A 13,223-nucleotide genomic window follows, 5' to 3' on the forward strand; every position below is an offset into this window, starting at 1 on the left:
AAAATCAAAGATTTTCGACAAATACACAGGTTGGATCGACCAATTTTGATGAAAAACGCACACATTTTAAGAAGTGATAAGCAGACAAGAGTAGCCTCCCTTGTCATTACCGGAAGTGATAGTGTCAGTCACCAGCTGTGTTGGGGAAAGTGTTTAGTATGGACATTTAGCGTTTTGGTACCTTTTTATTTTCAAATTTCACTATGATTAAGGCCATTCTCGTATTTAATAACCATGGGAAGCCTCGAATGAGTCGATTTTATCAGCACTACGTGAGTATAGCGTCTGAATTTTCCCTATCGCATTTCAAGATGTCTGAATTTCATTTTTCCACTCTGTAAACTGAAATGTTTTGCAGCACTTGGTATCATCGACATGGCTGTCGTTTTCATTGACTATTTCGCTCTTGTCATTATGATCAGTATATCGTACCAGATCTTTTCCAATCCTCAATAGATATCCTATTGTTTCTCGATGCTGTTCCTGAAATGACACACCCCTTTTTCAGTATTGGCCCTCACTTTAATCCATGTAAATACTACACAGTAGGCATCTCTCTCTCTCTCTCTCTCTCTCTCTCTCTCTCTCTCTCTCTCTCTCTCTCTCTCTCTCTCTCTCTCACTCACTCACTCACTCACTCACTCACTCACTCACTCACTCACTCACTCACTCACTCACTCACACACACACACACACACACACACACACACACACACACACACCAGACTCCAAAACACTTTTGAGTTGAGGCCTATAGATAAGCACAATGGTTTCAACTTGGCTTAACTGCTACTGTGTTTGCTTACAACTAGACAAACGTCACATGCTGTGCAAATTGACTCGTTGTGATGTAGTGCTAACCTAGTTGCAATGTTAAACAACAAACGCAAAGAATATGCCTCGTAAAGACTTGATAATTTACACGTAATGGTAAGAGTTCCTCCCGTTCCACCATCCCAAATATTATTTATAAATATACAAAAATTATTAACACAACTTAACACAACAATTACAAGAGAACTCACAAGCTGTGAACAATATTTACATCCATACGTTTTTCAACACTTCATGTTGTATTTTATGTTGATGTTCTTGTTGGCATTTTTTACAGGCAGAAGACATTCAGCAACAGATCATCAGGGAAACATTTCATCTCGTGTCAAAGAGGGACGACAATGTCTGCAACTTCTTGGAAGGGGGAACGTAAGGATGTCTTCAGTGTCATTTTTAAAATTAAAGATTACTCTTTACAATGTACCACACTACGGGCCATATTATTCCGGGTCAGAACTGACAGTTTGCTGCTGAATGAGTTACATGTTTCCGTTCTCCAGTATATACTGGATTTTGGCCCAGGACTGATAAATTTGGAGGCTATCGGTCACTGTGTCCAGTAAAATACAAAAAGTATTTTTTGTCCTGCTTAAAATGTTACCAAAATTAAATTATAATTGCTAAAATAATCCTCTAATAATAGAAATTAGAATCGGCTACTTACGATTTTTGTGTGTGAGACAAGGTTTCCTTCTTAATTCATTATGCTATGCGCAATGTGATTGGTCAGTTTGACAGTCATTCGGAAATGATCAATGTATTTTGTACCTCGAAATGTCACAATAATTGCTTTTGTCATGAGAAATGACTGAAAATATCGATGTTATCCAATTGTTAACAACCATGTATTTGTTCAAATGGCAAGTGGAAAGCAGACAAAGCTCTCCAATTTGGGGAAGTTGCCATCAGTCTTCAAAGCTAAGACCTAGTAAATTATGGAAATTTAATTCAGACTGTGACCGGCAGATTTCATGCAGGACCGATAAATTAGGAGATCGTGGGACACGGTGACCAGCTGTTAAAAAACTAGCAGAAACACTGTGTTTGTGGGTCATTTGTACCCATGTGGGGATTCTGTGTTCGAATGGTTCCCTGATAATCTGCAATGTTTGTAACAGGCAACCGAGTTGATTGGGTGATCAGAACAGGTTCATAGCATGCACTCCGACCCTGACGGTGTAGATATTTGCTCACAATATTGATCTCTGGATTGTCCAGACTTGATTATTTACAGACCAAGCAACCTAAGGATTTTTCTTGCATTTCAAACAAAGATTCCCCCCCACAATGAAATTGGGGAAATCGTGATGTGCTAAAAGTTCATGTATATACAGGGGCGGTGGGGTAGCCTAGTGGTTAAAGCGTTTGCTCGTCATGCTGAAGTCCTGGGTTCGATTCCCCACATGGGTGCAATGTGTGAAGCCCGTTTCTGGTGTCCCCCGCCGTGATATTGCTGGAATATTGCTAAAAGCAACGTAAAACTAAACTTACTCACTCATGTATATACACTTATGTTGCACTTAAGTGTATATACACTTAAGTCACCAAGATGTTTAATCCACTTCAGGCTCATCGGAGGCTCTGATTACAAGTTGATCTACCGTCATTACGCCACGCTGTACTTCGTGTTCTGTGTGGACTCCTCGGAAAGTGAACTGGGGATTCTGGACTTGATACAGGTCAGTGTACTGATGTCAACCTGACAGTTACTTGTTTTATCCCCTGTAACCCAGAGCACAAAACACAAAAACTGTGTAGTCATATAAATATACTAAGAGTTTATCGGGATAAGAATAAGTGTGTTTGTCACAACCTGACTGTGAGTCCAACACAACCCGACTGTGAGTCTGACACAACCTGATTGTGAGTCCGACACAACCTGACTGTGAGTCTGTGAGTCTGACACAACCCGACTGTGATTTTGACACAACCTGACTGTGTCTGACACAATCTAACTGTGAGTCTGATACAACCTGACCGTGACATCGACACAACCTGACTGTGAGTCCGACACAACCTGACTGTGAGTCTGACACAACCTGACTGTGATTCTGACACAACCTGACTGTGAGTCTGACACAACCTGACTGTAAGTCCGACACAACCTAACTGTGATTTTGACACAACCTGACTGTGAGTCTGACACAACCCGACTGTGAGTCTGACACAACCTGACTGTGTCTGACACAATCTAACTGTGAGTCTGATACAACCTGACCATGACATTGACACAACCCGATTGTGAGTCCGACACAACCTGACTGTGAGTCTGACACAACCTGACTGTGATTCAGACACAACCCGACTGTGAGTCCGACACAATCTAACTGTGAGTCTGACACAACCTGACCATGACATTGACACAACCCGACTGTGAGTCCGACACAACCTGATCGTGACATCGACACAACCCGACTGAGTCCGACACAATCTGACCATGACACAACCTGACTGTGAGTCCGACACAACCTCGCAGTGACATCGACACAACCTGACCATGACATCGACACAACCCGACTGTGAGTCCGACACAACCTGACCGTGACGTCGACACAACCCGACTGTGATTTCGACACAACTTATTTGCGAGTTCAACGCAAAGTTTCTGTATGACACACCAGGTTTGACCAGTACATCAAAATTTGTGAGAGTATGGGAACATGACAGTCATTTAGTCCCTTTCAATAATCTGACATAAAATTGAATATGCTGAACATTTTGTTTGTGGCACCACGTGATTCAGATGTCTGTTGTTGCAGGTATTTGTGGAGACGCTAGACAAGTGTTTTGAGAACGTTTGTGAGCTGGACTTAATCTTCCATGTCGACAAGGTATGTGTGTGGTCCCCCTCGTAAGAAATAACGAAAAGAGACAACAAAGTAATGATCGTTTGTTAAACAATGTTTTATTCGGGTGTCCAAAATTATGAGACAAATCATCAGATTTTGTCGATTTCACGGGACTGTGCAAAATTTGGTTTTGTTACAATTATTAGATTTTGTGTTAGTGAGCAATTCATCGGTCTAAAATGAAATCAAACGGACTAAATCAACAAATCTTGATGGGCATATGCTGGGATGTATCTATCTGTAACTCCACATACATAGGCTCACACACACTGGTACATGTGTCACAGTGGATCAGCTAACTAAGAATTTATCTTCCCCATGTGAGTCGGCTACCAGAGATGCCATACCATACAATTTTTTCGTATTTGTTTCGATTTGACACCCAAATTTACACCAGTCCCATCTTCTTGGAGAAGGAACAAATTTCTGAATTATTTTGCATGTGGTTATTTGATATTATTAAAAGAATGTGTCTCGTTCTATTGTGTAAACCATTAACAACACTTCCATCTGTGAAACTAGTGAAAGTTTTGGACATGGGTGAGCCAGTTATGTTCGTCAAAATAAAGTGTTTGATAAATATTGTTTCAGTCTTATTTTTAAAACTGGGTAAATATCACTTTGAACTTTCCTTTCACGTCAAACAAAATTAATCCTAACGGCGTTAGTTTGAATTTCTACTTAGCGCCCCCCCCCCAAATAAAAATGTCAGTTCACGGTTACCCGATCAACACTAAACCTATTTTTAACCAAGTCAAAATCATGACTGGAGTGCATTTCAACTCATCATTTTCATCCAAGTGGAGTATGATATTTTCATGTTTTTCAGTGTACGTTTGCATGGATGGATTGCATTGAATGGATTGCATTGAAGTGTTATAATGGCCTCTCACTGACAAAACCTGCAAATGAATAACATAAATAATGATTTGATATAAAAATCTTTCAATGTTTCATCACAAGGCATTGTAACAACATGATATGGTATCCTTGAAGACATTCTCAGGTGCCCACCTGGTGCTGCTAAAAAAATTAAAAGTGAAAAATAGAGATAAAATCAACCAACCTACCCTATTTTTAAAAAGCATGTAACAGAAAACGGACATATAATTTTTTTGGCCTTAAATCCCTTCTTTTTCCCTCACTCACTCAGGTCCACTACATCCTGGCGGAGCTGGTGATGGGTGGTATGGTGCTGGAGACGAACATGACGGAGATTCTCACCCGCATCGAGGAGCAGAACAAGATGGAGAAACAAGAGGTAGTCACACAAACATTCATCCTCCCCTGGGCTGGCATATTGGTAGCATTACAGCAACCCCAGATCCCCTACCCATTAATGCCAAACGGCAGGCAGGGACCAACAAGTACCATATTTTAACGTTTGGTATGACGCAGCCGGGGGTCGAACCCGTGACCTTCCACTCTCTGGGCGGACACTGTAACCACTACACCACTCAGGTTGTTGATATCACCAACCCAACATTGAGGCTTATTATCCCCCGCAACGCGTTTTGCGGGGGGTATTAAAATGGACTCCGTCCGTCCGTCCGTCCGTCTGTCCGTCCGTCCGTCCGTCAGGCACATTTGTCTTTTCCGGAGCAGAACTCTAAAACCGTTCAATATTTCTTCACCAAACTTGGCACATACATGGATCTGGTGGTGTTGTGGTGCCTTTTGGTAGTTTTGGAATTCTGAATAAAATATTTTTGGTGTTTCCATGGCACAAGTTCGACTTAGACTGAAATTGGTGGTAGTGCTCTTTTCCGGAGCAGAACTCTAAAACCGTTCAATATGTCTTCACCAAACTTGGCACATAGATAGATCTGGTGGTGTAGTGGTGCCTTTTGGTAGTTTTGGAATTCTGAATCAAATATTTTTGGGGTTTCCATGGCACAAGTTCGACTTAGACTGAAATTGGTGGTAGTGCTCTTTTCCGGAGCAGAACTGTAAAACCGTTCAATATGTCGAGTAAGCCAAACATGGCACATAGATTGATCTGGTGGTGTACTGGTGCCTTTTGGTAGTTTTGGAATTCTGAATCAAATATTTTTGGCGTTTCCATGGCACAAGTTCGACTTAGACTGAAATTGGTGGTAGTGCTCTTTTCCGGAGCAGAACTCTAAAACCGTTCAATATGTCTTCACCAAACATGGCACATAGATTGATCTGGTGGTTTACTGGTGCCTTTTGGTAGTTTTGGAATTCTGAATCAAATATTTTTGGCGTTTCCATGACAACAAGTTTGACTTAGACTGAAATTGGTGGTTGTGCTCTTTTCCGAAGCAGAACTCTAACACCATTCAATATTTCTTCACCAAACTTGGCACATAGATAGATCTCGTGGTGTACTGGTGCCTTTTGGTAGTTTTGGAATTCTGAATAAAATATTTTTGGCATTTCCATGGCAACAAGTTTGACTTACACTGAAATTGGTGATAGTGCTCCTTTCTGTTGTTATTCACCCTTGTATTGATCAGCTCATTAGAGTAGCATAGAGAATCAAAGTGGCTGATGAAAATCAAGAATGAGTCAGTATGGTTTAATGCCACTTTTAGCAATATTCCAGCACTATCATGGCAAGGGACACCAGAATGGGCTTTACACATTGTACCCATGTGAAGAATCGAACCCGGGTCTTCAGCATGACATTGACAAGCAAACATTTTAATGACTAGGTTACCCCACAGCCCCTGAAAATCAAGAGTGGGTGCTTTAAGATCACAAGAGTCATTGGAATGGATCCAGGGTTGGTGTAGGTTTACCAAAATGTGATGCCTGAGATACAGAGGATTACTAACATTGTTGATTGATAGTGATTTGCCCTAAAAGGCCCAATATTTAGCAGAACTGTCAAGTTATGATTTTACATGAAAGTAATACATAATGAATTACCTTGCAATGACATTGGGTGTTAATTAATCTCCATAGCAAAGCAAAACTTTCCTAGTACAGCTATGTAGTCTACATGCATGCTGAAAGCTTTTCCCTTGATTATTAGATGTCACATCATATTTTCAATCTCAACTCCCTGGGAGCATACAACTCGTGCAGCCACGAGGCATGTCAAGTTAATATGGCTTTCCCAACCTTGTGTGTATTCAACTAGTTATGTAAATATGTGTGTCTATAGATCCTTAAAATTGTTCATTGGGGCTTTAAAAGGCTCTAAAAAGGCTTACCCATGAAGGTCCGGGTTAGAATATTGATCTTCAGTAACCCATGCTTGTCGTAATAGGCGACTAACGGGATCGGGTGGTCAGGCTCGCTGACTTGGTTCCCAATTACGCAGATCGATGCTCATGCTGTTGATCACTGGATTGTATGGTCCATACTCAGATTATTTACAGACCGCCACCATATAGCTGGAATATTGCTGAGTGTGGCGTAAAACAAAACTCACTCACTCTAAAGAGGCCTACAATGTGATGGCTGATAATCTGTACGAACCCTGAAGTGGATGACTCTTTGTTTCAGGCTGGTATTGCTGCAGCTCCAGCTCGAGCTGTGTCGGCCGTCAAAGACATGAACATTCCACAGAAGATCAAGGACATCAAACTCCCAGACTTACCATCAATAGGCAACCTGAAGTTCTAACTGCCCTCATCGTGTCGATGTACATCAATCACAAAGATACCATTGGTTGGCAATGTCAAGGACAGAAATTCCTTGACTCGCCACCAATGGGCTACATCAAGCCCTGACTTTCATGTGTCGATGAATATCAATCATATAAGTTACCATCAGTTGGCAATGTCATGGACAGAAACTCCTTGACTCGCCACCAGCGGGCAATGTCAAGCTCTGACTTTCATCGTGTCTATGTATTTTAATCATATAGGTTATGCTGGATCAATCAGTGTCTGAAATGAAGAGAAATTTGCGTGTCCTTAAAGTTTTGAATTTAGTGTCTTCAGACCAAGAATAATGTTAGGTTATGACAGGGACCCATTGATTTTCATCCTTAATTCTGTGCTCTGATCCTGATCAAAATATCATTATTCCTGAGGTCTCACTTAGTCCACTTCACATGATTTAGAGCTGGAATATACCAGGACGATTAATGACCGTTTGTGCATGTTGAGGTGCATGCATTGTTTTGTGTACATTAAGTGCAATCTTCATTGTGTGTCTGTTTGTTGAATCATTTGGTGATAGACATGATCATTTATGGGTATCACTTATGGGACTTGATGTCGAGAAGGTGCCTGTTTGTGTTTCCATTATTAAAGGCAGAATATCACATCTCCATTATTTTTGTTCTTTTTCAGCTCAGGCCAGACCAATTTTATTTCATGTTTTACGGATCCACTGGTAATATTTATTCAAGAATATGAAAAAAAAAAAAACTTAATTTTCCTCCGCTCAAAAAATACAATCCCAATGTTCTTATTGGCCAAAAATGTAAACTTACAAGAATTTTTTTACATTGTTTTTTTTAGCCATATACACTTCATAAATTGCTTGACGACATTAGAATCTATGTCGAAACATCGCCTATGTAGAATAAGGAAGTTGTATATCCATAAAAAAAATATAGTCCTCATTCTTCATCTACCCAACTTCTAGAATGCCGGGGCGGTGGGGTAGCCTAGTGGTTAAAGCGTTGGCTCGTCACCCCGAAGACCCGGGTTCGAATCCCCACATGGGCACAATGTGTGAAGCCCGTTTCTGGTGTCCCCCACCGTGATGTTGCTAGAATATTGCTAAAAGCGGCGTAAAAACCAAACTCAGTCAGTCAGTCTAGAATGCCAATCAGAGAAGTCAAAAGTTAAATACTTTTAGTATTTAAAAGGAATATTACTATGGCTGATGATATTTTTTTTTCCTCCTGCCTTTAGGTTTTCTGACAAAAATCTGTAAAACAAGAAATAAAATTGGTCTGGCATCACCTAAAAATTAGGTGAGCTTGTGTCAAGTATCAGTCGTCCATCACACACATCTTCTGAGAAGCCTGTTGACAAATGAAGCTGAAATATCACATGCTTATTTCAACCAATGATGATGAGAGAGAGAAGTCCCTGTGGCTTGTCAACAACCTATCGCTGTGGGATCAAATCCCTGTCTACCCTGATTGTTTCTAGGTTTATCTGTACCATAATCCATCAGAGTGGTTGATGTCCAAGACCTGTATCATTTCAGAGTTTCCTCCCACTTTAAGTGGGGTAGCCTGGTGGTTAATGCGTTTGCTCGTCACGGCGAAGACCCGGGTTCGATTCCCCACATGGGTACAATGTGTGAAGCCCATTTTTGGTGTCCCCCCGTAGTGATATTGCTTGAATATTCTTAAAAACGGGCGTAAAACTATACTCACTCACTCACTCACTCTAATGGCGAACAATTCACAGAGTGTGACCATCAAACCATCAATGCTGAAACCTGTGACCGTTAGAATTGGTCTTCAGCAAAGCAAACATTTTCAAGAACTGAATTATTTGTTTAATTCATGTAAAGTAGAGATTTTCACCAGGCAGATAAAAATACCTTGTGTTAGGTTAGCATCTAGAATATTGTTAAAAGCGGCATAAAACTAAATTCACTCGCTCACTGGAATACTGTCTAAAGTTAAAACCAAACTCTCATTCACTCTCTACGACATGATAAAGGACTATTAATAGTCCACATTCTCTTGAAAAATAACGTAAATTCAAATTTGGTTGCAATTGATCCAACTCAACCGGTTTGAATGTACTCGAAGCAGGATTCAAAATGTCTTTGTGCAAGAGGTCACAAAATGTGTGTGTGTTGGGGGGTTGTTGTTTTTTGTCCCTCTCTCCTTCCACCCCCCAACACACACTTTTGAGATTGACTCAAGACCACATAGAAGTTAATGTTTTGCAGTGGCGGAGCCAAGGTTGGATTCAGGGGTTAAGCAAGTGTTGCTTAAAATGGCTTGTTAATTTGAAGCGTGGAATATGTTTGTATGCAAGTAGTACGAAACATAAGTCCAGACAAGACATAGTCACGCACATTGTGCTCGCGCTCGTGTGTGTGAGAGAGAGAGAGAGAATGTGTGTGTTGTTTGTACGAGAGATTCAAAATGAACTGAGAGTTGAATACTGGAAAGGGGTGGGGGTCATTTCGTGACAACAGCCAATGAAAACGATGAAAAAACTTGAACCCGGCATTGTTCAAAGCTGATTCCCTCTTATCGCGACGGAAAGCTTCTGAAGTGGAGTAAAATCCTTCTAATTGCCTTGTAAACCATTATACTGATGCAAGACGATGCAGAACTTCCGACATTTCTATGATATCATTAATGTTAAGTTGATGGTGATGTAAGTTACAGTCAGTGGCCAAAAGTCTGTTCGCACCGGTGACGTCACGGCTATTTCTAGCGGAGTCGGGTCCCCTTTTAAAATTCGCGTATCTATGTAAATAATAAAGGTACTCACCTCAAATTTTCAGAATTTAGAGATATGACCGTGTGCTCTTAGGACATCTCGGAGTCGTCTTGGTAAACTGTCATATAGACGACGAATGTAAACGGGACTAAGCCCAGTCCAAATGTCATTCACCACACGGATGAGATCTTGTCTGGAGTTAATGTCACCTAATCTGGCTTTGAGTTGATATTTAACAGTTTTCCATACATTTTCAATGATATTGAGATCTGGACTTTGTGGGGGCCACGGCAAAGTCGGAATATGATTTTCCTGTTTCCAACGGTTAGCCCGAATGGACACATGACAAGGGGCATTGTCTTCTTGGAAAATCCAATTGCGGTTGACAAAATGCCTGGCAACTACAGGCCACAAGTGGTTATCAAGAATGGCAATGTACTTTATCAGTGTTCATGTTGCCATCAACGACAGTTAAAGTTCCCATCCATACGCAGACACACACCCCCAAAACATCACTGAAAACTTCGAATTTCGTTCATGATCGGTACGAACCCCCAAACAATCGGGTCGTAACCGCTCATGCGACTTTCTCCACACAGAAACTTTTCTGTCTATCCCGATCTGGACTTGTGTCTCATCACTGAAAATGACATTATCCCACTCATTTCTTCCCCAATGCAATTTTGTCCGACAAAATCGGAGTCTCTTCTCTCTGTTAACACGAGAAATGGTGATTTTCTTGCTTACCACATGTCTACGGTACCCCTCAATGAACAATCTTCTTCTGACAGTGCGAGAAGACAGAGTAGTCGGTCCCTGATTGTTATATTTTGCTATCAAATCCCCAAGTGTTTGCCGGCGATTTCTTTTCATAAGACGAAAAAGCCGTCGTTCGCTTCTTGGTGACGATTTTCGGGGCCGCCCACTTCTCGGCAACGATTTAACTGAACCTCGCTCCCGAAAACGTTTTAAAATTTTCTGAATTGTTCTTGGGTTTATACCTGTCAAATCAGCAATTTTGTAGCTTGATTGGCCTTGCTGTTTCAAGTCAACAATTAAATTTCTTTGGTCAGGTGTCAATTCTCGGTTGACAGGCATGATAGCAGACGACAAAAATATAAACAAAGCAAGGGAGATAATCGCATATTATCGGTGCTAAACATATTTTGTGACCTGTGAAATTTGTACCCCAAATCACATTGTTGGCTTATCAGCACGGCGAAACGCTCTCAAAGTCAACCTACCCCTCAAAACATGGGCAACGTAACATGTTTTGCGAACAGACTTTTGGCCACTGACTGTAAATTTACATATGCACCATTGTCCGTCCGTCCGTCATCACTTTGGGGTTTCCTCCCCCCATGATACTGGCATACCGTGAAATAAACTTGAATACAGTTTAAACCGCTTCTATAGTTGACTTTATAATAATAATAATAGTCCAATTTTCATGCGCATTGCTCCATGCACAATGCATGCTCGAAGCGCCCACACAATCTGATTATTATTACCCCAGATAACCCAATCTGCGTGTAAGTCGCTAGAAGGTTATAGTCACATGACTTTTTCCCCACCGGGTACCCATTTACTGCTGGGTGAGCAGAGGCAATTTTGAACAAGCTCACTGCCTAAGGTGAGACCACATGTATCACATGTGCTTCGTTGTGGGGAAGGACAGAAGTCTCTCCGGAGTCAAGCTGCCAAACACGGTCACCCATCCGAAGACTCTCCGCGCCTAACGCTGCTTATTATAACTTCACCTGATTTGTGACCTGAGCTCTATGCACAGGACCACGTGCCACCACTTCTATAGTTGTAAAACATGTAACGGTAAACTTTGGTCATTATCACATTAACCTCGATTCGGGATTTCAGTATCATCATGTCGCATTATCTTTATGTGGGACTGTGACTCCCAAACCAGTGTGTCTGACATTTATCACTTTTCTGAGACCACAAGCAGGTATGGTGCTCACAAACCATCGGACTGAATTCAAACCTAGGATCTTCTGTTAAGTCTAACAGACTCGCCCCAGCAGAGGCACCGAAGACATTTTCATGTGATGATGATGATGATGATGACTACCCCCAACATCAAAGGAGAAACAACATTTAATTTCATTCTTATTTCTACAATACTTCTCAGTTTCTCAATTTAAAGAGCAACTATTGCGAAAAGCAGAGAAAAACAATACTCACTATATCCATCTTATATATTTTTTAAGTCAAAATGATATCTTGTACCTCGATTTAAATTAGGTTAAAAAAATTATTTGAATTTTGAAAAGCCATGGAATAGTGTTTCAATTGACTTGCAGTAAATATGTTTTTGATTCTCAATTACATTCATCAGTAAATGTATTCAGTTTATATAAATTGTATACACATATATGTCGTGATCGAGAGGCAATGGGACTAATCTGACTTGGTTGGTGCAGGTCATTGTATGCTAATTGTATAGGTCGGCGCTCATGATGTCAGTCTGAACGACATCTTATTATCAATCTCTTTCAGCCACCGAGTTATAGCGGCTTTCCCATCCTTACAAGGTACCCATGGGCGGATCCAGGAATTTTGAAAGGGGGGAGGGGGTTGGTTTCAGGGGTTTTTTGCTCCGCCAACGCAAAAAAAACAAGCATTGTCACTAAGGTGACATAATCCCCGGCCGCAAATTATCAAATCAAACTTAAAAAAGTAATGAAAGTGAAGGTCGTAATTTAAGATGAAGTTAAATGTCAACAAAAACATGACGAGACAACCTCTCTTGATATCTTGCTCTGTAGTTGTTCAAACGCACAAATATTTTCAAGACTCACTTTGACCTTGACATAAATGTCTTAGTGTATGAAAAAAAATTTAGTAATAAAGACATTGCTTATTGAAAAACATCCAAGGGAAGTCTTGAAAGTCTATGAAGAAAATCCAGTGAACTGCTCTTGAGATATCTCGCTGACAACCTTAACATGCTGAAATCTTCAAAGTGTCGCCTTGACCTTGAAAGTTATGTGAAGGTCACCAAAATCGACTGGGCCCTGTGCCTTCCCTAGATGAAGTTTGGTGTCCAATATGAAGAAAATCCAGTGAACGGTTCTTGAGATATCTCGCTGACAAGGGTAAAACGTTAAAGTCCCCTTGTGACCTTGAAATGAAGGTCAAGGTCACCAAACCTGACTGGGACCTTTCTTTTACTGTGAAC

At 40.9% G+C, this 13,223-nt stretch overlaps 1 protein-coding gene across 1 annotated transcript; it reads left to right on the forward strand.

Moving 5' to 3' along the window:
- Nucleotides 1-99: 99 nt before the first annotated feature.
- On the forward strand, nt 100-7,932 carry LOC124283872 (AP-3 complex subunit sigma-1-like). Its single transcript, XM_046719893.1, has 6 exons — nt 100-272; nt 1,112-1,203; nt 2,402-2,513; nt 3,594-3,665; nt 4,837-4,944; nt 7,161-7,932. Exons 1-6 carry the CDS (start codon nt 204-206, stop codon nt 7,278-7,280), a joined length of 573 nt encoding a protein of 190 aa, XP_046575849.1. The 5' UTR covers nt 100-203; the 3' UTR covers nt 7,281-7,932.
- The last annotated feature ends 5,291 nt before the right edge of the window (nt 7,933-13,223 follow it).

This window comes from Haliotis rubra, unplaced genomic scaffold (assembly GCF_003918875.1).
Source record: "Haliotis rubra isolate DU_JTF1 unplaced genomic scaffold, ASM391887v1 Scf324, whole genome shotgun sequence".
Classification (NCBI taxonomy): Eukaryota; Metazoa; Mollusca; class Gastropoda; order Lepetellida; family Haliotidae; genus Haliotis; species Haliotis rubra.

Bases quoted from the DNA above. Each gene is read 5' to 3' on its own strand.
- LOC124283872 (XM_046719893.1), top strand. From the start codon at position 204: ATGATTAAGGCCATTCTCGTATTTAATAACCATGGGAAGCCTCGAATG. The intron at 273-1,111 runs GTGAGTATAGCG...CATTTTTTACAG, and splicing joins GTCGATTTTATCAGCACTAC to GCAGAAGACATTCAGCAACA. The intron at 3,666-4,836 runs GTATGTGTGTGG...TCACTCACTCAG, and splicing joins TAATCTTCCATGTCGACAAG to GTCCACTACATCCTGGCGGA.